Source organism: Camellia sinensis, chromosome 4, assembly GCF_055761805.1.
Source record: "Camellia sinensis isolate YWXY chromosome 4, ASM5576180v1, whole genome shotgun sequence".
Taxonomy (NCBI): domain Eukaryota; kingdom Viridiplantae; phylum Streptophyta; class Magnoliopsida; order Ericales; family Theaceae; genus Camellia; species Camellia sinensis.
The window spans coordinates 210740340-210767289 of NC_138964.1; the positions used below are offsets into that span (position 1 = coordinate 210740340).

Below are 26950 nucleotides of genomic sequence, written 5' to 3' on the forward strand. Positions count from 1 at the left end.
CCTAATTTATATTGTTTATTGGACTATTAAATCCTTATGTCTATTTGTTGATATATATTATATACAAAATAATATACATGTTTCTCTTTGTTTGTTGTGGTAGGATTTCATTCCTATAAGAGAGAAGACGACGGCACATAGTTCATGGTAGCGTTTCATTGCGATACGGTTTCATTCCTGTAGAAGAGAAGATGATGATTCAGAGTTTATACTCAGTTTTTTTTTTTTTTTTTTTGCCATAGTTGTGATTTCAGCCAGAAATCAAATGAAGAGAAAATGATTTGAATCAAAGAAACAGGGGTAATGGCTTACAAACTTGTTCAGTAGATTGACTAAAACCCACATTCAACTGGATTGAATCAAAGGGAAAGATGAGATGGATTTGAATATTTGTTCTTCGAAGGTGGGTTTAATTTGATTTGGATTGGTGGAATGGTGAAATTACACGGGTTGTTAATGATAGTGATATGATGAAGCTGAAGATGTAGGTGATAGTTTTTTGTTTTCAGAGAGATTGAGTTTTTTTTTTTTTTTGGATTTATAGTTCTATTGCTGCCATTATTTTTGGTTTTTCTGTCAATCAATGTGAATGTTCACATTTCATATTGTTTGGAAGCTTAAGAAATGAGTGTTAGAATTGTGAAGAATGAGATTTCTGATACAGTAATGTAGCTTTCTTTATAAAGAGATAAAGAGTGTTTGGTTTGATTTGGATTACTTTAATGGTGGAATTGTAAGAGGTTTTAATAATAGTGATAATGATGAAGATGGAGACGAAAATTATGAAGATACAGAGGAGGATTTGTGTGATGGTTTTTTTTATTTTTTGAGAGATTGAGATTTTTGAATTTGGAGAAGACGAATACTGTGCTCTGTTTGATTACATTGTCTTAAGGTTAGTATGTAATGGATGCATGTCATTTGTGATTGGATTTATATGAAGTGTTGTATGGTCTGTTTTTTGCTTCCAATTTCATTTTCTAGAATTGATGGACATGGAAGTTTTTTTTGGTTGTATGGGGTTATGGATTTTGGCTGGTTATGTGGTTGAGTTATGGCTCTGTTTTTTTGAATGTGGTGAATATTCACATCGCATTGAGAATATGAATGTACATGAATGATTGTATGATCTATTTCTTGCTTTCAACATCATTATCTAAATTAAATTTTTGTTGGTTATATGAGGATATGGGATTTTCCTGGTCATGTATATTGTGAGGCATGCATGTGTGTGATGTGAATATTTACATTCTTGTTACCATTGATAGTATCAAAGTAGTTAACATGAATATTTATATCACTGTAACCATTGATATTACCAAAATATTACCAAATCATTTATGTGAATATTCAGATTTGTATTATGAATTGTCATTGTGAATATTTTTTGCTAGCAAAATGGGATGTTGTTGTGTATATTATGATGCATGTACGGGCGCGGTGTGAATATTGACAAGTCTGTTACCATTTACAACATGAAAACATGTGATGTGAATATTCACATCATCTGCAATATGCTATTTGATGTGAATATTCACATTCTTATTACCACTGACAACATCAAAGTAGTTAACATGAATATTTATATCATTGTAACAATTCACATTATCAAATCATTTGATGTGAATATTTAGATTTGTATTACGAATTGTCATTGTGAGCATTTTCTGATAGCAAAACGGGATGTTGTTATGTATATTATGAGGTATGCATGGGCGCGGTGTGAATGTTGACATACCTGTTACCATTTACAACATAAAAGCATATGATGTGAATATTCATATCATCTGTAACTATTAACATCATCAAATTATTTGCTGCGAATATTCACTTATGTGTTAAGAAATATGATATTCACACCAGTTACATTGTGTTACAATAATATTTTAAGTAATATTCACATCCATGTGAATGATCAACACGAAATAGGCCTCAAAATGCATATATATATATATATATATATTGAATGAAAAATTGGAGTACAAGCATTGATACAGAATTGATTTACACTTAAGCTAGTCTGCTCCAATATGTCAAAACTATTGATACTAAATTGCCTTAAATGTGGATAACAATTATGGATAACAATTACAGGTGGACACCCCCCACCTATAGGTTTTTATATTGCACTGTCTTTATGTGATTCAGAAAAATGTGTACAATGAGTCTCTTATTTGACACCATTCAAAGCGATTAAGGCTGTCAACAAGTTCCTCACGGTATACATGTGCCCTGATGATGTAACACACTGCGGGCCCGCAATCCACCCTGAAAATACAAAGTTGTTATTGTTAGAATTTGAAATTTAGGTGTGTATAATGGTTGTAGAAGATGTGTACAAATTGATGTAAGGCTTACCATTGGTTTTTAGTCATTATCAATATCTAACAATTTTATGTACATATTGACATTGTGTATAATAAAATTCAGATTGAACCCAAAAAGGGTTGACAACCATTCAAGATTAGGGACTTTTCATCAACAAGCAACAATACTAACAACTTTGTTAATATCTACATCATATTCCATTGATAACAGGAGGTGAATATTGACATTGATGTTAGAATGTGAATATTGGCATTATGTTCAGAATGTAATTATTTCATCACCATCAACAACCAACAACATTAACAAATCTGACATTGACACAAGGGAGGAGATAGGAAGTGTATTACAAAAGAGTGTATTACACGTGTCAATTTAAGACAAACAAGTCATTACCAATATATAGCAGTATGATGTAAATATTGACATTATGTATAATGAGATACACATTGAACCAAAAGAGAGTTGACAACCATCCAAGATTATGAGCTCTAATTGCTTTATAACCATTAACACACAATAATATCAACAACTCTGTAAATATTTACATCATATTTCATTGATGTTAGAAGTTGAATATCTACATTATATTGATAATGTGAATATTCACATTGAAATAGATATTTACATCAATGCCAATATTTACACCATATTCACATCATATTTGATCACCTTTTAAATATTATACAGATTATGTATAATGGAATACACATTGAACCAAAAAAAAGTTGATAACCATTCAAGATTAGGGGCTCTAATTGGTTTATAACCATCAACACGCAACAATACCAACAACTCTGTAAATATTTACATTATATTCTATTGATATTAGAAGTTGAATATCTACATTATATTCATAATGTGAATATTGATATTGAAGTAAATATTTACATCAATGTCAATATTTACAGCATATTCACATCATATTTGATCATCCTTTAAATATTGTATAGATTATGTATAATGGAATAGACATTGAACCAAAAGAGAGTTGACAATCATCCAAGATTAGGAGCTCTAATTGGTTTATAACCATCAACACGCAACAATACCAACAGCTCTGTCATATTCGATTGATGTTAGAAGTTGAATATCTACATTATATTCATAATGTGAATATTGACATTGAAATTAGAGATGCGAATATTCACATTACTGCTAGGGTACAAATAGGAGTGAGACAACACCAATATATGGTGGTTTTTCATATTGACACAAACAAAATTTCACAACATAAAGGAAACAACACATGTGAAATAGCTAGCCTTAGAATGTGAATGTTCACATTGCTTGTTACACAATAATAGATAATCAACAAACAACACAAACATTGATTGTTACTCACATTACTGCTAGGGTACAAATAAGAGTGAGACAACACCAATATATGTTGAATTTTCATATTGGCACGAACAAAATTTCACAACATAAAGGAAACAACACATGTGAAATGACTAGCCTCAGAATGTGAATGTTCACATTGATTGTTACACAAACATTTGAGACTACGAAACTAAGAATAAAGCAGATAATCAACAAACAACACAACAAACATCATAATGTAAATTTATAAAATAGCTAGCCTCAGAATGTGAATGTTCACATTGATTGTTACTCAATAACAAAAGAAACAATAAGATGTTATTATTTACAACATGCCTACAAGAATTCACATTGAACTAAAACAACGTTGACAACCATCCAAAATTAAGGTTGTAATTATTTGATCACCATGAATAACTAACAATACCAACAAATCCGACATTGACATAAGGAGGGAGATACAACATACACCATAATGTAAATTCATAAAATGGCTACCCTTAGAATGTGAATGTTCACATTGGTTGTTACTTAATAATAAGAGAAACAATAAGATGTTATTATTTATAACATGCTTATAAGAATTCACATTGAACTAAAATATGGTTGGCAACTATAAAAAATTGGGCATTAACACCAACAAAAACAATGTAAGTTTATCCAGTAATGAACAGTAATGTGAATGTTCACATCATCTATGTTTGCAAAATCAATTCCGAAAATAACAACAGTTATAGGGCAATGTAAATGTTTACATGAGTGATCACATTATGTTATAATTGGCTGAAAAACAAAGGGTGGAACCAACAACACCAAGAAGTCTAACATTGATGTCACAATGTGAATGTTTACATCATATTCCATCACATTGTTGAGTGAAGATTGGAGGTTCTATGGACATTAACAATCAACATTATCAACAGTGACAGTAATGTGAACATTCACATCAGTGTCTACTAATGTAAGTTTATCCAGTAATAAACAGTAATGTGAATGTTCACATCATCTATGCTTGCAAAATCAATTTTGAAAACAACAACAGTTAGATGGCAATATAAATGTTTACATGGGTGATCACATTATGTTATAATTGGCTGAAAAACAAAGGGTGGAACCAACAGTACCAAACAACACCCAACAACACTAACTAGTCTGACATTGATGTCACAATGTGAATGTTTACATCATATTCCATCACATTGTTGAGTGAAGATTGGGAGTTCTATGAACATCAACAATCAACAATATCAATAGTGACAGTAATGTGAACATTCACATCAATGTTCACATAAGTATCTACTAATGTAAGTTTATCCAGTAATGAACAGTAATGTGAATGTTCACATCATCTATGTTTGCAATAACAGATATAATATGAAGTTCACACATTGAATGAATAAGATCATATACTATGAAACTCACTACTGTAGAAGTTCGTATTAATGAAATGGGTATAGGAGATTCACATGATTAACACATACAACAACAACAACAACAACATCTGAAATAATTGACTTGGCCCAACATTTTTCATTCCCATGTAAATGTTCACAGCTTTTGACAACACAACGTAATTGCCATTGCATTATTTTTGGGTGAACAAAACCATATACTTGGAGATTGGAATTGAAGGGTTCACATTAACAATTAAGGCATGAACAATAAAAATATGAAGTTCCACACATTATATGAATAGAAATAGGGGATATTGGAAGTTCAAAATGGTGTAATTTGAATAAGAGATTTAGGGTTTACATACAAGATTGGTGAGATTACTTACTCTTTTTTCATATTGACAGTTGGGTTGTCACAAATGGTCATCGGTGGTGATTTTGACGAAGATGGAACTTCAAGATGTTCACCAATGGTGAGACAGATGGTGGAGGTATGACGAAGCCGACGATGAGACGTTGCGACGATGGAACAATGAGATACGTATGGGTGTGAGACGATATGGAATACGATTTTGGATTTTCGAAAGTGTGGAGATATTGTGTGTGATTTTCTGCAAAAAAGAGAGGGGAAGAGGGACAGTTATTTGATTCAAAAAGAGAGGGAAAGAGGAGAAGGGTGTTTTGGTCTTCTAATATAAAATAAGACTTGATGGAATAGTAGAAAACACTATGGAGTTTATGAAATAGGATTCTTAGAGAATGGACTTATTAAAAAAGCTCCCTTATAACAAATCAGGCTTAAATTTTAGACTGAAAATTAAGGGATTGTTTGAAATGGCCTAAATAAATGTACTTTTTATCTTTTACAAAAAGATGTGTAAAAAAATAAAAAAGTGATATAATAAAAAAAAGATATAAAGATAAAAAGATTAATTATTTGAACTATGCCTAAATTTAAAATGGAAACGAAACGGAGCCAATAATTTCGTACAGGAGAACAAAACATTCAAAACTTTCCAATTCCTTTTCTCCTCCTTTTTCTCTCCTTCCAAACACAGCATTATTCCAGACGTTTCACCGTTAGAGCCTTGAAATATCCGTTGTCCATGGTTTGGCATCATCATCCCTCTGGCAGTGTCGGTCTCTGGCACCGCTCTAGTCACCATCATCCTCCTAACAATCCAGATCTCTCTCTCTATATGTGAAACCCTAGAGATCGAATTCATTCAAATTCTGGTTATTGATCTTGATTTTCGCAGGCGACGACGATGACGATGTCGCCGGCGATTCAGACCGATCTCATTCAGCCCCAAAATGCATCATTCGAAAAGAACGATAAGAAGAAGCAAATGGACGCTGAGCCCTTGCTTTATAGTGCTTCGAGTTTCAACAACAACAACCACCACCAAACGAGGCGCAGAGCCGCCGCGAAACTGTCGTCGTCGCCGCCCAGTCGGCAGCAGTCTTTTACTCGCAACATTGGGCACGCTGCGGCTGAGACCTACCTCATCACTGGGTTTGCCTTCAAGCTCCTTGGATACCTCGGGTACAATTTCATTTCTTTTTCTGGTTGCTGATTAGTGTGCTTTAGCATGATGTGACCGAATTATCTGGATCTCTTTCTTGTGTGGGATTTGAAGTTTTAGTGGTTTGGAACCTGAATTTAGGACATATATAATTCAAATAATTGTTTTGATTTTTATGCAAATTTTGTTTGTTTTGAAAAATTGCATTTATATGGAGTGAAATATGGGAGAATTTAAATGGGTTTGGTTCTTGAAGAGGAGCTAACGGAGAGGAAAAGAAATTGCTTTGATAATTATGTGAGATGCCTTCCATTTTCGGGCTCCTTGAATTATTTTCTCACCCCTAATCTTGCCGTTCTTTTGAGAGCCAAAGTGGGGCTCAGTTTAGTTGTTCAGGTTCCTAATCAGGGTTGCTTTATATTTTTCCCGAATTACCCGTGTCGATCGGATATGACAAAGGTGTGGGATATGTGCCTGTCATCCGTATCCAATTTAGAGAGTTGGATCTTCTAACTTTTTGATGTTTGAAAATATGAAATTTACATTTGCTAGTAAAGAAATATTTCTAGCCTCTTACATGGATGAGATGAAAGATAGAAATTTCATATTTTATCTAAATCTTTTTTAATTTCAAGTACTTTTCTACATAATTTAGATTTTATCTAAAAATATTATACAATATGTAATATACATTAGTGTCCCGTATCCATATCCAACTTTTTGGATACATGTCCCAATATCCTAAGAGTTAGGTTTATAAAGTAAGAAATTGACAATTCCATACTGGGAACTCCTGTGGATGATAGAGGAGAGAGCACAACCTTATGGATACTGAGGAAAGGTTGAGGTATGAAATGGAATTTATGGAATAGTTGCTGTTATAACAAGATGATGAAACCAGGAACAATATGGAACTAATAATATTTAAAGACAAGTGATAGATTCTGGGTGATGAAATTACAATTAATTGGAACAATATGGCAATTTCTATGAAAAAAGTAACAAAAGGGGTTCTTTGGAGCAGGAAAGTAAAGAGTTTGGTGGAACAATTCCAGGATATAAGCTGTAATTGGCGTGCGAAGTGAGGAACTTTAGATGTAAGAGTGTCAATACAATAAAAGATAGAATACAAATGAATTGAGTCGAGTAACTAGTGGCATTCTGAAACTATGACCAATAGATGCACCAATTAGATGTAGTGAGTTGAGATTAAGTGGAATGTATTGCAAGGACAAGAGATAGGCTGCATAAATTATTGAGCGCATGGTTGATAGTGTAAGAGATGATATGATGCACCGGAAAGTTTTCCATAACTGGTTTTGTTGCATTTCACAATTTTCTGTTGCCTTTTGGTGGAAACACCAAAATTTCATTATTCCAGTAGTGTTTCATTTAGGTGTCTTAGGAAATTGTAACTTTTTGGCCATTCAATGAAAACAAAAGGAAATTTTGTTCCTTGCTCGTGTGTCTTATACAAAAGTTCATGTTCTCTTACTTTCCATTGGAACCAGCAGAACTAAGAGGCTTGTTCAGTGGAGAAACCTATTATCATTACTTTATATAATGAGTTCCAACTAATAATTTGGATAGGAGGGAGTGGTTTTTGGGCCTTTGGCTGCTTCACAGTCTGCTCATATTTTAGGACCTGAGCCTGTATAGGTTATGGTTATGGTTATGGTTATGGTTATGGTTCTGTAATAGCTAAATCATTTGGAAACCATGCGTGCCACAATTTGGAGACTCTTCAAGAGATGAGATTGAAAATGTGAACAATCTCTTGCCACTATTGTTCTTCTCCTATTTTTGCTTGGCTTTGTGCCAAATCTGGTATTACCTGGGTCAGGCCTATGGCCATGTGTGGTTCAGTTGGTATTCCAGGGAAAAAATTGGTGGAAAAAAAAAAACATTTTCATTGTCCCAAAAATTAACTTTTAATATTTTCTTTATTTGAAGTGCTACCTAATCATTTGTTTTTGTTCAGGGTAGGCTACCGGTGGATCCTGCAACTTCTTGCCCTTTGCTTTTATGCCATGCTACTTTTGCCAGGCTTTCTCCAAGGTGTGTTTCTGGTGATGTTGTCTGCATGATATTTTGTTGATTAGTTGCAAGTTGGGTTGGTTTTCATTGAAATCTTGATCGTAGATAATTTAGTATTGGACCAACCTAGATAAAACAGTTGACATTATATGAAAATGTTATGCATGATTATTTTACCTTCTATTCAGAGTCTGTCTGTGTGTTTCATCCAACTTTAGGTTGAGTTTCGTACATCTTACAGTTTTGCCATGGAATTTAGCCTCTTGTATCCAGATTAATGGAAGATTTTCAATCTTTGACAGTTGCATATCACTATTTCTTTTCAAGCCAAGTCCGCCGGAGTGTTGTTTATGGGGATCAACCTAGAAACAGGTATTTGATCTTGAGATTCTGGTTTTGTGCTCCATTTTAATATTTAAAAAACTGTCATGATACTTTTAGTAAATGTGTTTGTGCCATTGATTGTTTTTGCAATTTTGAGCAGGCTGGATCTATTTTTACCAAAAAACAGTGATGGCCCAAATAACTGGTGGAGCTTGGATTATCGGGTGAGCAAGAGAGCTAGCTTCTCCATGACGTACTGAACTTGACATATAACATTTTATTGTTAGTGACCTACATTGAATACTGAAAACTACACTGGTACACCATGCATCTAGTAAAGCTTGTAGTTTGCTTCATAGTATCTTATTGACAAAATGGGGTGCAAAGGCCTTGAAAATATTGCTTAATTTTAATCATTTTAGTGGAATAAGTTTCTTCTGGATAATGTGGTTGAATTGATCTTCCCTTTTAGTTACAGTGACTAAGACAGCCAGATGTGTCTGGAATTCAAATGCATGGCATGTCTTTTTGAACTGGTAGTGATCTGACCGATATTTGTGTGGAATTGTATCTCAGAAACACAAGGAGCCGTTGAGTAATTTAAAAAATGCTTGGGGTATATGAACGACACTCAGTTGAATGCAGACATGACATCTGTCTACTTTATATATTATGAGAAACTTTAGTTATTTTAATTACAGAAAATACTCGCAGAAAATTGGGGTGGGAAATCAAATGCATGGTCTCTTTCAAGTGGTAGTAGTACCATCTAGGCTGGAAATTCTAATATTTCAGACTAGAAACTTTTAGGGATTATTTAGAGGTAATTGTAGCTCACTCTTTGAAGTTCATTTTGCACTTCAAAACTAAAGTAAGTTATGAGGTAAAAGCTTACTTGACAAATCCAAGCTTTGTTGGCCTGTTTTTTCTTTCTTGCCCCCCTCCCTTTTTCTGTTCTGGACAGCATTTCAAGATAGAATATGTACATCTAAATATATTAGATTTAGCCATGTCTGATAGCAAGAAAAATTACTAACTTATAATTTTTGTGATCAAATTTAGTGTTGATTATTATTATTATTTTATTAAATTTATTTATTTATTTAATTTTTTATTGTTTGAAGTTGAGGGTCAGTTTTATGCTTGAACGGCTAATGTTCAGGTTGTGCTGTTAAAAGTGACGACAATTTCTAACCATATATAAGCATGCATTTTTGTCACTTTACTACTGTTGATAGCTGAAATAATTCCCTTTGCACCATATGAAACAATCTTCATTTGTAGCATTGAAGTCTGTAGTTTTCTGTCTGCAGGTACAAAGCATGGGGTGCTCTTCTAGGAAAACAGTTAGCAGAAAGAGACATCATAGTGGCATGCATTGATTACAGGTGATTTTTTCAGTTCAAGCACTACCATGCTGTAGTCCATGTTCTACATATCTGTGTATGCTTTTTCTAACAAAGTTGAAGTATACTGACAGACACATGGATGCTGTTGGGCTGACACTTGTACACGCACCTTCTTTTTATTTTCTTCTTCTTTTTTTTAATCCTTTTTTATGCAAGAGATGTGGTTTCACACCGAACTGCTCATTTCTTCATTAATAATTTATTCACTGTAGATATTATAGAAGCAATATGATTTACCTTTGAAGTGGATGTCCATAATTAGTGAACACTGTTAATATCAGAAAGTGATGAAAGTTATTTGATCCCTTGTTCACCAACCTCTGGAATAATGTCCTGTGCCTTGGTCATTATTCCTTTTTTGTTGATTTATACATTCAAATGATCATTTAATTGTGTTGAATTTGGCATTGAAATTGATTAAAGTTTGCATTTTACCTTGTTGCCTAAATGATCAGGCTTCAGGTCATCAAAATCAGCTGTACGTTCATTTGATAAAAGTTCTACGTACTGCTGTACTAGTCACATTTTACATGTCTAATGCCAATCCATGTGACATAATCTTACAGTCGACATGTGAGTGCAGAAATTTTCCTCAGGGGACCATAAGTGATATGGTTGAAGATGCTTCTCAAGGGATATCATTTGTGTGCAACAATATTGTTGAATATGGGGGTGACCTTAACAGGTAAGAGAGTCATTTGTTTGTTATCATATGCTTTCTGATCTTCCACTATGTCATGCTCTCTACATTGCATGCTCATGTAGGATTTACTTAATGGGGCAATCAGCTGGTGCGCACATTTCTGCATGTGCTCTCTTGGAACAGGCAATTAAAGAATCCAAAGCAGGGAGCATCTCTTGGAGTGTCTCCCAGATAAAAGCCTATTTTGGATTATCTGGCGGGTGAGTGTGATTAATGGATGTTAGTTATTGTTGCTGTTGAGAAGCTTATTTGTAAACTATGATGTTTCTTGTGCAGTCTTGTGCTCAGGTCCTTTTTAAAGCTTATTTTTTATGTTTCTATTTTGTTCAGTTTTTTATTGCATTCTTCGTAGATCAGCAGCCATAATAGACTATGACAATTAATTATTTGACGTTGGATTACGTATTTCAACATTTCCTTCAACTTCCAGGTACAACATACCCAACTTGGTCGATCACTTCCATGGTCGAGGACTCTATCGCTCCATCTTTCTAAGGTTCCAAACATTATTATTTTTTTATGATGCTGCTATCATCACATAATATTATTAAATTTTGATTTTTTTGATTATGTCACACTTATTGCCCCATAGAACTGATGTGTTGACACATCATTACAGCTTAATGGAAGGGGAACAATCTTTGCAACATTTTTCTCCTGAAATTAGGATACAGGACCCAAGCCTAAAACATGCTGTTGGTATGCTGCCCCAATTTATTCTTTTCCATGGAACTGCAGATTATTCCATTCCATCAGATGAAAGGTTTGAATCCTTCCTAAAGCTTGCCGACAGTTTTTTTTTTTTTTTTTTTCTTTTCTTGCAGGTTATTATCCCTCCTCCGTTGTAGTAAAGCTACTTATCTCCACTTTCATGCATAACACAATGGACATTTTTTAATGACATTTTGTAATTGCCATTTTTAAGTTGTGATTTTGCAATCATGAACTAAGTCCCACATAGCCTAGTGTAGACACTCCATTTTTGACCGTCCTCAACACTTGGGCGTCATCGATTGAACACTCGATAATCATCTATGCTCGTGTTCGTTTTGAGTTCCCGAAGGTTTCGGTTACACGCCTTGTCTTAAGATCTCTCAACTTGTTTGTTTTGTGCTTGGTTGTGGACCAAAGACTTGTAGTTTTGCTTCTGAGGGAAGAGGGTGGCTTGTTGGCCATCCCTACAACCCATCGGCCAAGCCTTGTGCTTGTCGACCTTGTTTTCTTGCCATCGGCCATATATTTTGGCCGAGACCTTTTTATCTGCTTTTTCAGATATTTTTGTGCTAGCTGTAACATCTGGTGAGCACAGATCTCATTCTCCATACACGTGTATAGAGGGATAGAATCAAGACTCAAGCTTGCTAAACAAGCTTGGGAATTGATTTTCTATAAGAAGGGAAACCCCTATCCCTTTCCAGAGGTTCTGAAAAATTGATATAGAAGATATATATCACTCTCTCTCTATATTCTCTCTCTCTCTCTCTCTCTCTCTCTCTCTCTCTATATTTGCCCTTGTTTGTGCTCAAAAGTGCATTTTCTTCACACTTTTACACTAAAGCACCAAGTAGAACACTATCTCTTTGTTGCTGAGGTACTTGGGAGCTGGTATTAGTGTTTTTGGATTGGTTTAAGCTCAGAAAAGCTGCTGGAGTTGTGGTTTTGAAGGTGTTCTTCAAGGGTGAGTCAACGCCTTTAAACCCTTGTTTTGGCTTAAGCTTTTGGACCTATTTGCATGCTGATTTAAGCTTAACTTTCTACTGAAAAAAGTTATGATTTTGCATGCTTATAATGATTGTTTAAGATCACTTTTGTGTTGGGGGTAGTCTACCCCCTCTTAGGCCTTGTTTGGCTTTGTTCTTGTGCCATCCTTTTAAGCTATTGGGATCACCTTGTTTTGGCCTTCTCACCACTGAAACTCAGAGGAATTCTTGTGGTGGAAATGGTGTTTTAAGGTCCCAAATAGGAGAGGGTCATCCCCTCTCCTTGTGTCTTGCATACTTGTATAGATGGCTCATCAAAGTAGCATGTTTATCTAGCATATGTTGGCCATATCTCAGCATGTTTTTGATGTTGTTTTGCCATGTTATACCTCTGTCTAAGGTTGGTTTGATAGCATCTTGCATGCTTCACATACTTGTAGTGCAATCTTGCATGCTAGCATAACATGCATCATGTGTTTGGACCATCATTCTTGCATGTTTTGGCTCAACTCCAAGAAGCTTTTAGCCTTGTTTTACCATGCTTAAACTCTGATTTGTGTTGTTTTGGTCATGCATGCCATGCTTTGTATAGCCATAGTGCATTCTAGCTTGTTAGCTTTGAGTTTCCAAGCCATTAGCATGCATTGCTTAGGCTACTTTCATGATTTGACATCATTTGAAATGTGATTTCAGTACATGTAGTGTGGTCATACACTTGCATTTGTTACTCTTTCAATGCTTTGAAGAGTTGGTGTTTCATGCCTTAAGAATGGGTCATTGTGCATGCCATGTTGCCTAGGCTTTTGGGCTAATCTCATGCTTGGTTTTGGGGGGGTGTAGTGTAATCCTCTTTATTGGCCTATATGTGTCATGTTTTGTGCTTGCCATGTAGGCTTGTTTTGGCATCATTCCACGCATGATTTCAGAGCTTATAGTGTTGTCACACATCCATGCTTGTCACTCTTTAAGTGCTCTTGAGGGTTGTCCTCTTATGCCTTGATTCTTGAGCCAATTGGCATGCTTGTATTTCATGTCTTCACTTCAACATTTTGGCCACTGATTTGGGCATGGCTAAGGTCTGTCCATTTTCGGTTTAAGTCCATTGAGTATGTGGTTTGCATGTTGTTGCATGCTTATTGCATGCATGTTGTTGCATGCTTATTGCATGCATGTTGTTGCATACTCGTTACATTGCCTCATATTTGCATGCTTGTGTTGCTTTGTTAAGTTGATCATGCATGCATTACATTGTGTTTAATACGCTTGCTTTGCATTGTTGTTTGGATTAAGTGTTTAATCCAAACATGAGGAACGAGAGACATTTCATACTTGAAGTGATGAAACGTGCCTCAATCCTCGATCGCCAATCCTCTTGAGCATGCATTATAGAGGTTAAGGCATTTATGTGTTTTTGTGCATTCATGTGATATTGATTTGTGCAAATCGGCCTCTTTGGTCATCATGCATCGAGATGCGTGATTGATGGCTCGAGGGCCGAGCACTACACACCTTTGAGCCTTAGACATGATAAGGGGTGTAGTTGCACTCATATTTTCTTGCAAATATATTGCCATGCCTCTGTTTGTGCTCTGTTGCAGCAAAAAGGAGAGTTTGCAGGAAGCAGTGGCCGATCGGCTATACAGTGTGCTGATCGGCTATCAACAATTGGCCGATAGCCTCAAAACTGGTCGATGACCTTCATCCTTTGGCCGATGGCCATACCTCTTGGCCGATGACCTCTCTGCATGTCCATGAGCTGGAGCAGAAGTGTTTTGGAGGTTGGCACAGTTTTCAGAAGCCTAAAACTGTGCAAACAGAGGCAACATGAGGCATGGTAACGGATTTCCAAGCGAGGCGATTGAGCATGCATCTTCGAACTCTTGGAACTAAGCTGAGGCTTCGTAGTTAATAATTAGCTTTACTTGTTAGTTAGCTTTTCAATTTGTAAATTAAATTAGCTAATTTGTTAATTAGTTAACGTGTTGTAATAATTAGCTTAGTGTTAGCTAGTTATTTAATTTGATTATGTAATAATTAGTCTAATTAGATTATTAGATTAGTTAGAATAGTTTAGCGTAGCTAACTTAGCGTATTCATTCGGACCCTCTGTCGCGAGGGCAAATGTTGTAATAAGTGTGCATGTGTGTGTATATATCTTCTGACCCCACGTCTTTTTCCCTTTTACTTAACTCGCTTTCAATGGTTAGTTTTAGGGCATGTTTCAATTAGCATACTTATGCTAGCATGTTTGCATACATTCATTCGTATTGCATGCACCGGGCTTGGCGCATCATACTAACTGGATAGTATTTCAATTCCAATTTGAATACATGTATCGGCTATTCTAGTTGCATTTTTGCGTGTGTTGCATTAGGCACCATTGACATAGCTAGGATCATGCATTGATTACTAATTAGCTTCTGTTTTGATCCGGAGTACACTGTGAGTGTTTATGCTTTAGCATCTTGCATGTGTGTAAGTGTTGCCATGTTTAGCATGCTTGCTATGAGGCTAATTGCTTAAATGTTTAACTGCATGAATGCCTGTGGATGAAGGCTTAATTGTTTGAATTGGAACAATTCATCGAAATGCGAGTTTTAAGCCCACTTTGCGAAGTGGCAAAATCATGTTTTTCTAAGCCTACTCGAGGGTGGCAAAATCCACGTTTTTGCCTACTTGCGAGTTGCACCTCCAAACCGTTTTCAAACAAACAAACATAAGATGTTTTGTTCCAACTTAGTCGATCTAGTCTATACTTGTATGTTGTGCGCATCACTTAGTAATTCTAGCTAATAATCGGAATAAGAACGCATGTGTTTTCAAAAACAAAATATCATGTTAGTAAAGGCTGATCCTTTGATCGGGCGAGCGGGGGTGCTCATTGCATGACCTTCCCCTCTTGTACCCAAGTTTTTGAGCCGAGGCAACTTTGGTGATGACGGACACGTGACCTTCGGCATGAGTCAGGGTTTCCTAAATTTCTCCAAAATAAAATATTTAGGTGGCGACTCTGTACCTGGTAAAGCAGTCCATGTTTGACACTTCTTTATTAAAATCAGTTTTTCAAAACGATTTGTCCGATTTGGACTCTTTGATGATTTATCAATCTTGCATTGCATTTTGCAAGATTAGATTCAAAACCGTGACATTGAGTCCGAACTGTAGTAGCTAATGAACAAAACGATTTTGCGCTCGCGGAGTTGGGATGTTCGGGCCGTCTACACCTAGGTACAAAAGTATTATGCATTATATAAGTGTGAGGGCACCCTCACATCAACAACCAACTTTTGGGGTTTGAGTTCTAACCCAAAACTATGCAAACATGGTATCGGACCTCAAGTTGGGAAAGGTCTTGGGTTGAAGTCTCTCCGTTTTCATTTGCTACCCGTTTGCATTCTATCTTCACTATATCTATGGATAGCTGAGGGCATTCTCTCTTGTTCATCTCCACGTGTACACAAGAGAGAGTCTTGGATAGCTTGATTTATATCGTTGGATCCATTTACCAACAACTTGAGCTTTTGAGACAACTGGTGACTTAAAATGATCAAAATACCCAAATTATATTTCACACTCCTCACAGTTGTCAAATGTGAAAGTTTGCATTGTCAAGTAGCACTATCATTCCAATAGAATTTCAAGCTATTTCATCTCTGAAGATAAATTATAGAGCCAACAAAATCATGAACTGAGCATATTACTCATGAATGTATGTGTCTCCTTTGATTTAAACATTAATTTTTAATCATTACACTGGTTTTTTCTTCTTTTTTAAATTTTCTTATGGGGGGGTCCATTCTATTCGTTTTCCTTCTGTGCTATTCAGTGATGTAGCATACAACTTTTACTTTTTCTTTTTCTTGTCACTGCACATAGAGTAACCAGACTTCCAAATTTCTAATGCTATTGTCATGTTTCTATTTGCAGTAAAAATTTTGCAGATGTTCTCCAGAAAGTAGGAGCTAAAGCAGAACTAATTTTGTATCCTGGAAAAACTCATACAGATTTATTTCTTCAAGTGAGTGATATTTTGGTCCCAGGCTTTTAGTTGTTTCTGGTTGTAACTATAATGAGCAATAGACTGTTAATGCAGGTTAGGTTGCTCATTTGAAAAGCTGTTTAGTTGTAACTTTTAACTTTCGCATCTCTTTTTCACTTTGCTTAAAGTTAGGATATTAGCCAATGTCATTAATTTGGTCTGAAGCTAATAATCAGAAAGGAGAAGTTAAAAGCACCCATTTGAAATTCATTATTAAATCTGAGTGTTTCAAAACTAATTTTCCAAATGCAGGTTATCTAAATTTATTTCTCAAACTCAGGTCATTTCAAAACACTTCTTCACAGGGAAATAAGTTCAAAAGTGTTTGGCTTTGGGAATTTTGATTGGAAAAGAAACGGGTTAGGTAAAAACTCAGGAATGAAATGCTGTTCATCTAATTACACCCTAATTCTTCTTCTTCTTATTTTTGTATGCAGGATCCTATGAGAGGTGGTAAAGACGAGCTCTTTGAGCATGTGGTTTCTTTGATACATGCCGGTGATAAAGAAGCTCTTGCAAAAGATGCCATAGCACCTCCAAGTCCTCGCCTTGTTCCTGAATTTCTATTGAAGTTGGCTCATACTGTCAGCCCATTTTAAGCCTTCCAGTTTTAAGGTTTATTATTGATGACTGTTTGTCATTATAGTGTTGTTTTATGTCCTAGTTTCCATGTTTATAGGTACAGCATCCGAGTTTGTCTGTAACTTCCTAGGGCTCTTTCACCTGTATTATTTTCTTAGTTGAGTTTATCGTTAGTTGAGCATGAGATACACAGAGAAATATGTCTCTATTTAGAATTTATCGATAGGGAACCAGGCCATATTCCTTTATTCATTATTATTTTTGAACCCATAAGCTTCTAGTAAGGTACATAAACGCTGGCCGGCAGGTTTGTGTATCATGATTCAATGTTATTGGATTTGTGTCCAATAGAACGAATTGTACACATGATTCATTGCTATTTAATGCCAATATTGTTGTTTAAACCTTCATATTTTTGCAAAATATTTGTTTGTAATAAATATTTATGTATTGTGTTTCGCTACTAATTTATAAAAATTTGTATTATATTATTGTTGTCGATTATTATTATTTTTTATTTCAAATTTGTGATTAACAAGTGTCCCTACTAAGTAATTTGTTGGCTCCGCCACTATAGCATCCCAATTTTGACAACTCTGATCACTAGGGTTACCGTCTTACTTAAGCAGGATGCATAAATACAAATTACAGCAAAAATAATGCTCAGTGTCTTAATTTTGAGTCATATAATATAGTATGTTTAATACAATTTTTCCAAAGTTGAAAGTTTATAATAGAAGATAAAATTAAAAGCAACTCTCTCACTTTCTAAATAATCAATTTGGAAAATATAAAAAAAAAATAAAAAATCATAGTTTCAATCTTATAATAAAATAAATTTTAAGTTATTTATTTTATCAATTTAAATATTAAACTTTTGATTCGTTTCCATTTAAATTATTTTTCTATCTTCATTAAGTAAAATTGATGAAAAATAGTTATCTTACTCATTAAACATAAACTTAATAAAAAAATATATTTTAAATATTTTATATATTTACTTTGAGTTTAATAACAAAAATAGATAAATAATTTAAATTTAAAATTTTTAAATTAATAAAATGAAAAACTCAAAATTAATTTTGCCATAAGATTCAAATCTTGAAATTTTTTTATACCCTAATTAATTTTTACAACTTAAATTTATCTAAAAAATTACAAGCATAAATAATAATAATAAAAAAATAAAAATAAAATTACAAACAAATTCAAAAGATGGCACTATTTATCTCCTCGGGCAAGGCATCATCTCGGCTATGATCGCCGCGCGAACCGGGCCGTTAACTCTTTACTCTGAGTTTTGTCCGTACACGACTCCTACGTTAATTGACTCGACATAGAAATCGTTTAGACCGTCACACCACACACTTCAAGGCCCAATGTTTTTCTATGTAGTCTAGCCCAATTTAGAATAATAATAGGGGTAAGTTACACTTCGGCCCCTGGCCACTTTATCACTTTTATTTTAAAAACTTATTTTTTGATATTTTATATTTTAAATTTTTTCGTTTCATTCTTAACAATTACGTAATATAAAAATATTTTATTATATATAATTTATATGTCTGGCATAAATTTAAATTATAATATAATAATATAAATTTTTATGTTATTAGTTTTAAGAATGAAGTGCAAAAAAATTGAAACATAGAGAATTAATTTATTTTTTTTTAAAAAAAAAACAAATTTTAAGTGCCAAATAAAAAGAGACCAAAACGAAAAAATATAATTTAGGGATTGTTTAGGGTGTCCTAAATAAGTGCATTTTTTTATCTTTTTGGACTAAAAAATTGAGGTTGAAAATATGAATATTTGGGTTAACTTTTTAACTTTTTATGAAAAAATGTGTAATAAAAAATTGTAAAAATTGATTTGTAGGAAAAAATTCGAATTAGGAGTTGTGCAGCCATAATTGTTGACTTTTGGTGAATAATGTTAACTTTTTAACTTTTTGAATAATTTTTTAATTTTTTGACTTTTTTACAAGTTTCCCAATTTGGCCTTACTCTAATGATATATATATATATAAAAAAAAAAAAAAAAAAAAAAAAAAAACGAAAGATTCGTATGAACCGGAGGTCGGTGGTTCGATATCGCACCCAATTGTCATGGTGAACCGGACCACCATCACCCCTTTCTATATCACAATCGCAGAGACCTAGGGTTCAAAAGTTCTTCGCTTCAATAGTCTTCCATTAGGGTTTTGATAAAAATTGTTGTTTCATTGTGTATCCAATTGTAAGTAGAAATTATGACTTCATATGTTTACTACACAGTGTTGAGTTATACATATATATAGATATATAATGGATTGTTTTAGGAATGTTGTGCGTCTTTGAGATAACCCTGCAAAGTTTATGAACAATGAAGAACATTAGTAGTTAATCAATGGAAATTTTCATACCCAAGGAAAAAAAATTAAAAAAAATTCTTGGTTGTGTTTTATCTTATTATGATTATGACATCATGCTTTGGTTTTGGTTTATTTAAAGTTGAACCATTGACTCTTGGAGTCTTTTTCCTCCTGGGTTTATGGAGTGGTCCATGACCTCATATTTTTAAAGGTTAATTATGTTGACCTACCTTGAGGTTTTGCCTAATTGCAGGGTTCTCCCCTAAGGTTTAGACTAATTGTTGGAATCTTTCTTGTAGTTTCAATAATTACACTAACCTCCCTGATTTTGAAATTGATGTACAAACACCTGTTTATGTTATCTAATCATAAAAAAACTTGACAGAAATGGATGATATCATTAATTTAGTTGTTAAAGCACCAATCTCGCCCTTGAGTAATATTGAAATCTCATATGAAGTGAAAAGGGGGCAGCATAGCACCCATGGGCATGACCACATTGGATCACAACCCCTTTTTCATCGTCTACCTCTAGTAGTCCAGTACAATGGCCAACAATGAGAGTGGCATGTTTTGGAAGGGCGAGTTTAAATTTTTATCCATTTTGGATCTTCAGTATTCATCAAAATTAAGAAAAGGGGAGGAAAACTCCAGAGTTTAGCATAATCAGGTACTGTTATATTAATAGGGGCACATTACTTGATTAAATCCCATGATGATGAACCCCTCGGTCATCATAGGTTTGCATTTGCTGGATTGTCTACATGAATTTCAACATCATCCAAGTCAAGAAGGTTGGAAACGTTTCTGGAGCATCTCACAGATGGCCCCATCCAGAAGCCTAAAGATGAACAGTTAGGGTAATTTAATACGTATTTTTCCCCTATAGAGTTCCCTTCCTCGGCAGGGACATGTTCCCGTCAATGTTACTAGAAAACACTAATATCCTAGCATATTATGTTTTGAAACATACTTTCCGAAATATGGTACACCTTTGTTCCAAAATGGTAAATTTAGTGATCTAAAGCGATCCCAATTTTTTTCCCAATATATTTCTCAAAGGTTTCCTTAGAGTGAAAAAAAAAAAGAGTCGGACATAATGAACTAAAATATAAGGTGAGTGAAGTTTTGACGAAATAAAACATAAAAAATGAGTCATAATGCTCACGGAAATGTGTTAATAGTTTATTAATTTGGGGAAAGAAAACCTACATTTTAATGGATGTCTAATTGTCAAAAGAAAATAACTTTAGAAGTACCTTAATTTCTTATAGTGTAATTTAAACAAGTCTACTCCTATTGTACCGTATTTTAGAGCATGTGACATACTAGAACAATCCATGATATCCTGGTAACATAGGTTCCAGTTGCTTGCATCTGATGGCTGAGAGTGGAAGTGCTTTTAGAAATTCTATCATATTTCCAGCTTTGGCTGAATCATTGATTGATCAAATTAACTGACCTTTATTCTTCTTGTCTGAATGCTACTAAAGTTGCAATTATTTTGGGATTCCAGATTCTTTTGTTTTCTAACTTCTGTTGTTCTTTGAAAGTTTTAATCATAAGATGATAACACAATCAAGATCATGAATGTATCCTTCTTAAATTATATTACTTACGTAATTTCTATTGAATTGCAACTTTTGCAGAATGAATAAATCCTCATAAACTGCATGATGGATGTAAAGGCATACACGTTGGGGCAGGTATGCAACCAGGTTGCAAGCCAGTTTGTGAGCAATGATTCACACCTTCCCCAGCTGCGTGAGATTGATTTTCATCGACACTCCATACATGGAGATTCTCTATCTGATTGGTACAAGGATCCTAGAATGAGTCATGTTAATGAATTTAAGTTTTAAAAAGTTGGTGAAATATGTTTGCCACAACTAATTGCATTCAACTTATATAGCTTAATCAAATTGTTTTTAGTATAAATATTAGATTTTTCTAAGCTACCAATGGGGTGAGGAAGAGGATATACAAACTTGTAAGTGCATCAAGAGTAAGGACTTTAAGGTGTTGGTGAAGGATGAAGAGATTAAGGAGAGGTGGAAGAACTGTTTTGATGAGAAGTTAAATGAGGATCATGGAGGTAAGTCAAAAGGGAGGGAACTAGGCAGTAACAAGGAAAACTAAGACTACAGGTTCTACCATAAGATTAAGAACTTTGAAATGGATACTGCACTTAAGAAGATGAAATCGAATAAAGCTTTAGGACCGGATGATATCCCTATTGAAGATTGAAAATGTTTGGGAAAGGAGGCAGCTTGGTTGACTAGGTTATTTAGCAAGTTTTTGTTAACTAGGAAAATGCCAGAGGAGTGGAGGAAGAATATCTTAGTACCAATCTATAAGAATAAAGGAGATGTCCAGAACTGCAACTATAGAGAAATAAAGATAATGTGTCATATAATAAAAGTGGTGGGAGAGAGTGATGTAATGTCGATTGCGACATATAACTGAAGTGTTAGAGAATCAATTTGGGTTTATGCCTAGTAAGTCAACAATGGAAGCGATCTATCTTTTGAGAAGAGTAATAGAAAAGCATAGAGAAAAGAAAAGAGACATTCATATGATTTTTATCGATCTTGAGAAAGCATATGATAGAGTGTCTCAGGATATAATCTGGTAGATATTAGAGAAGAAATGGGTAACAAAATGTTATATTGATGTGAATAGGGATATGTATGAAGGCGTGGTGACCACTACTAGATCATCGGCTGAAGAGATAAGTGAATTGCCAATTAGTATAGGGGTTACACCAATGATCAACCTTAAATCTTTATCTTTTTGCTTTAGTTATGAATGAGTTGACGAGAAATATTTATGATGATGTGCCATGGTATATACTTTTTGCAGATGATATCGTGTTAGTAGATGAGACTAGACAAGGAATTAACACTAAGATGGAAACTTGCAAGGAGGCACTTGAATCTAAAGGATTTAGAGTAAGCAGAACTAAAACAAAATATATAAAGTATAATTTTAGTAACAGTAACAATGCAAGTAGAGGAGAAGTGAAGATTGAGGACCAAACGCTACCTAAGAGTGAACATTTTCGGTATTTAGGATCAATTATCACAACGGCTAGGAAGATTAGAGTGGATGTGGTCCATAGAATTAACGCGGGATGGCTTTAGTGAAGGAGTGCGTCTGGGGTACTATGCGATAAACCAGTACCCACTAGACTAAAAAGGGAGTTCTATAGACTGACTATTACACCACCAATATTGTATGGGAATGCTGGGTAACTAAGAAACAACATGTAGATAAGATGAGTGTTGCTGAGATGAGAATGTTAAGGTGGATGTATGGCAAGACTAGAAAAGACAAAGTTAGGAATGAATATATTCGAGAATTGGTAGGAGTAATACTGATAGAAGATAAGTTGAGAGAGAATAGATTAAGATGATTTGGTCATATACAACAGAGACCAATAGAGGCCGTAGTGAAGATATGTGATACAGTGATGATAAATAGAAATGTTGGGCGGAAGGGATAGACCTAGATTGACGTAGGCTAATGTATTAAATAGAGATTTGAATCTCTTTAATTTGACTAGCGATATGGCCTTGGATAGAGTCGAATGGAGAAAAAAAATTCATATAGCCAACCCTATTTGATGGGACTTAAGGCTTGGTTTGGTTTACCAATGGAGTGTTTTTCCAACTTAACTTTTTCAGCTTTTGGACGTTAGACAAAGACCTCTCAATGTTTCTATAATTGCGTTGCAGGCACCCCTAAAACATAAGGTTTAAAAAAACTATACAAATTTTGGTTTTAACAGTTTAAAAGGCTACTTTTTGGATTATTTACCATACACTTCAACTTTTTCACATATTATCTAAAAAGTTGCACCAAACACTTCAACAACTTATTCAAAATATTTGAAGCCAAAATATAAAAAATTATAATATTAAAAGTCAACTTTTAAGTTTCGTCGGGGCCCTTAAACCCACATAGAAGTTATATGCAAAATACAATTTATATTCTTTACTTTGGGATTTATTAGTTCTCTACATTTGCCTCTTTCCTACTCTTTACTCCTGTAAGAGATGACCCTTGGTAGTTAGGAAACCTCTCACTCATCACTCTCCAGCTCTTTCATCTAAATGACAATATCAATATATATATTTATGATTAGAGAAATTTAAATTAATTTGTTTATTTATTGGAAATAGGTGATTGATATAATAAGTTCAAATGTTTTTAGGATTTGAGAAATTTATGTTTTTGATTAACACCATTGATTTAAATTCTTTGAGATGTCACTAGCTGTAACACATAGAGAGACAAAGTTAAAGGAGGAAGCAAGAAATCATAGCTTTTAGTTCATGCTCTAAACAAAAAAGCGACAAATCAAACACTGTAACACATGAAGAGACAACCAACAGCTATTTTTCAATTAGTTCCATGTCAGGGTAAAGTTTGTCAAGAAATGTTTTTAGACATATGCATATACAAGTGCAAATCATTATTAATGCATAAAGAAACAAAGTTAAAGGAGGTAGCAATAAATCATAGCATTGAATTCACGCTCTAAACAAAAAAGCGACACATCAAAAGACTGTAACACATAAAGAGACAATCGACAGATATTTTCCAATTAGTTCCATGTCAGGGTAAAGTGTGTCAAGGGATCCTTTCAGACATACGCATATGAAAGTGCACATTCATTTATATACATAACTGAATGTAAATCGTACCCAGGCATTGATAGAAAATTGAATGGTTTGTCGATCCCAACGCAGAGAAGTTGGAGTTGAAGCTGCAGTCGTTGATGATGTTCTAGTAGTTGAACCTACAACATAGAGTTCGGTTCAATTTCAATTCAAACAGCAAATGTGGCTTGTGTAAGGCAAATAAAATTGCCTGTATCTAAAAGGTGACATGAAATTCTTTATTATGTTTCTTAAATGTTGGCAGAACCCAAAATTTTCTACCTGAGTTACGTGATCGCACTTGTTCATTTGGAGTTGAAGATGATGATGGTGTTGGTGTAGGTCTTGCCGACTGGGAAGAACTGCTTGAAGCCATTGCCTCGACAACAAGATCAGGATCCTGCTCATCAAAAAATTATCTCAATACTACCAACGAGAATAAAAAATCAAAAACCCCAAACCCCAATTAAATGATGCACAGTTCTAACCATGCGACAATAAAACCAACAAACATGGGCAAAACAAATGTCTGCTGTATATATCAACTATTAATGATCGTAAACCAAACAAAGGAAAATCCATGGCAACATCAAAGTCAAAAAATTGTAAAACCCATAATGAAAACCACAAGGCACAATTCTAAATTCAAGAAAATCCAAAAATCAGAATAATCCTCTAATAACTAATAAGAATTACCAAGAATTAGAATCAGAAAGCAAACCAACTAAAACCCAGATGAGATTAAGTGGGGTTGCAGTGAATTTCAACAAAGCTCAGGCAAGAATGAATTAATAGATGAGCAACAGTGTAGACAGGGGTGCATGTTTGGGGTTTGTAAACTCAACTTCAGTTCCATCCCAAACAAATAGTCATAATAATCTTCTAAAAGCTTGATCGAGATTCAGAACCACAAAGTAAAACAACTAAGAGCCAAATGAAATTAACTGGGGCTGCATTCGATTTTCAATAAAATGCAGGCAATAATGAATTAAAAGACGAGAATCAGTGTAGACAGATAGAATTAAAAACCCAGATGAGAATGATCGAGAATCAGAACCAAGAAGCAAAAGGAGTAAAACCCAGATGAAATTAACAGGAATTGCATTCGATTTTCAAGAAATTTCAAGCAAGAATGAATTAGCATAAGTGTAGACAGATAGAATTAAAAACCCAGATGAGAATGATCGAGATTCAGAACAAAGAAGCGAAAGAAGTAAAAGCCAGATGAAATTAACTGGGGTTGCATTCAATTTCAACAAAATTCAGGGAATATTGAATAAAAAGAAGGGGGGGATTGGTTTGACATACGATGTAACGCTGATAGAACTTGCGCTTGTAGTGGTCGATGACATCAGAGCGTGATGCCATGTGAGGAGGGATGAGGATGTTGGACCAGTACTCCGGCCATCTTGAATCGTTATCGTAGTCGTACGCCGCCGCCGCAATCCTCTTTAACTCTTTATCTTTCAAGTTTTTTTCATTTTAGGAATTATTTGGAGTGATCTACTTTAGATCATCTTTTTATCTTTTTTATATTATTTTGGTCGTTTCACTTCTCTCTCACTTTGCATAATTTTTCGTAAAAAATAAAAATAGACTTATTTAGATTATCTTAAATAACTCTTTATTTTTAAAACTAATTTTTGTTTAAAATTAGACATAATTAGCCTGTTTGGTAACGTTTACGTTTTTAGTTTATATTTATAAAAATTTTATAAACTGATTTTTGTTTATTTTTAGAAAAACATAAACTACATACGCGTTTAGTTTAGACAAAATGTTTAAAAAAATTTAAAAATATAAAAAAGAGTGAGAAATGACAAGTGATGACGGGTGGTGGGGTGGAGACGAATGGTGGCGGCAGCGGAAGACGGTGGTGGAAAATGATGGCGGTGGTGGTGGCGGAAGACAGCCGTGGAAAATGGTAGCGAGTGGATGGTGGTGTGGGTGGATGGGTGACGGTGGCGGGTGGTTGTGGCAGGTAGGTGGCGGTGGCAAGTGGGTGGCAGATGGCGGGTGGTGGCGGGTGGGTGGTGGTGGCAAGTAGGTGGCGGGTGGTGGTGGTGGTGGTGGGTGGGTGGGTGACGGTGGCGGGTGGTGGGTGGTAGTGAGTGGTTGGTGGTGGTGGTGGTGGTGGCGGCGGATGACGGGTGGTGGCAGGTGGGTGGCGGATGACGGGTGGTGGTAGGTGGGTGGTGGTGGCGGGTGGTGGTGGGTGGGTAGGTGACGGTGGTAGGTGGTGGGTGGTAGCGAGTGGGTGGTGGGTGGTGCTGGTGGGTGGTGGGTGGCAGGTGGCTGTTTGCTGGTGATAGCAGGTGGCTAGTGGCGGATGGGTGGTGAGTGGTGGTGGCGGGTAGGTGGCGGGTGGTGGATGGTAGTGACGGGTGCTGGGTGGTGACAGGTGAGTGGCAGGTGGGTAATGATAGTGGTGGTGGCGAGTGGGTGGCAAGTGGGTAGTGGTAGCGAAAGACGGTGGGGGAAAATGGTAGCAGGAGGTGGCTAGTGTTGGATGGTAAAAAAAAAAAAAAACTCAAAACTCAAAACGTAAACTCATTTTTTGAGTTTACATTT

The 26950-nt window shown here is 35.0% G+C and overlaps 2 protein-coding genes across 3 annotated transcripts; one reads left to right on the top strand and one right to left on the bottom strand.

Moving 5' to 3' along the window:
• Window positions 1–2070: 2070 nt before the first annotated feature.
• LOC145789884 (uncharacterized) lies at window positions 2071–25870 on the bottom strand. 2 transcript variants are annotated; one of them, XM_082867451.1, is made up of 4 exons: window positions 25688–25870; window positions 24662–24779; window positions 24425–24519; window positions 2071–2268 (listed from the first exon to the last, which is right to left on the bottom strand). In XM_082867451.1, exons 1-4 carry the CDS (start codon window positions 25745–25747, stop codon window positions 2215–2217), a joined length of 327 nt encoding a protein of 108 aa, XP_082723577.1. In that variant the 5' UTR covers window positions 25748–25870; the 3' UTR covers window positions 2071–2214. The 2 variants fall into 2 exon arrangements, with proteins under 2 accessions (XP_082723577.1, XP_082723578.1); XM_082867452.1 differs by lacking the exon at window positions 2071–2268 and adding an exon at window positions 19522–19708.
• LOC114307975 (isoprenylcysteine alpha-carbonyl methylesterase ICME) lies at window positions 6027–17770 on the top strand. The gene is given in 12 exon segments (XM_028253464.2): window positions 6027–6588; window positions 8550–8626; window positions 8908–8977; window positions 9090–9122; window positions 9124–9153; window positions 10243–10317; window positions 10922–11023; window positions 11104–11241; window positions 11472–11537; window positions 11661–11804; window positions 16669–16759; window positions 17218–17770. Coding segments are annotated over 12 exon segments (1266 nt in total). The 5' UTR covers window positions 6027–6310; the 3' UTR covers window positions 17380–17770.
• Window positions 25871–26950: the final 1080 nt, after the last annotated feature.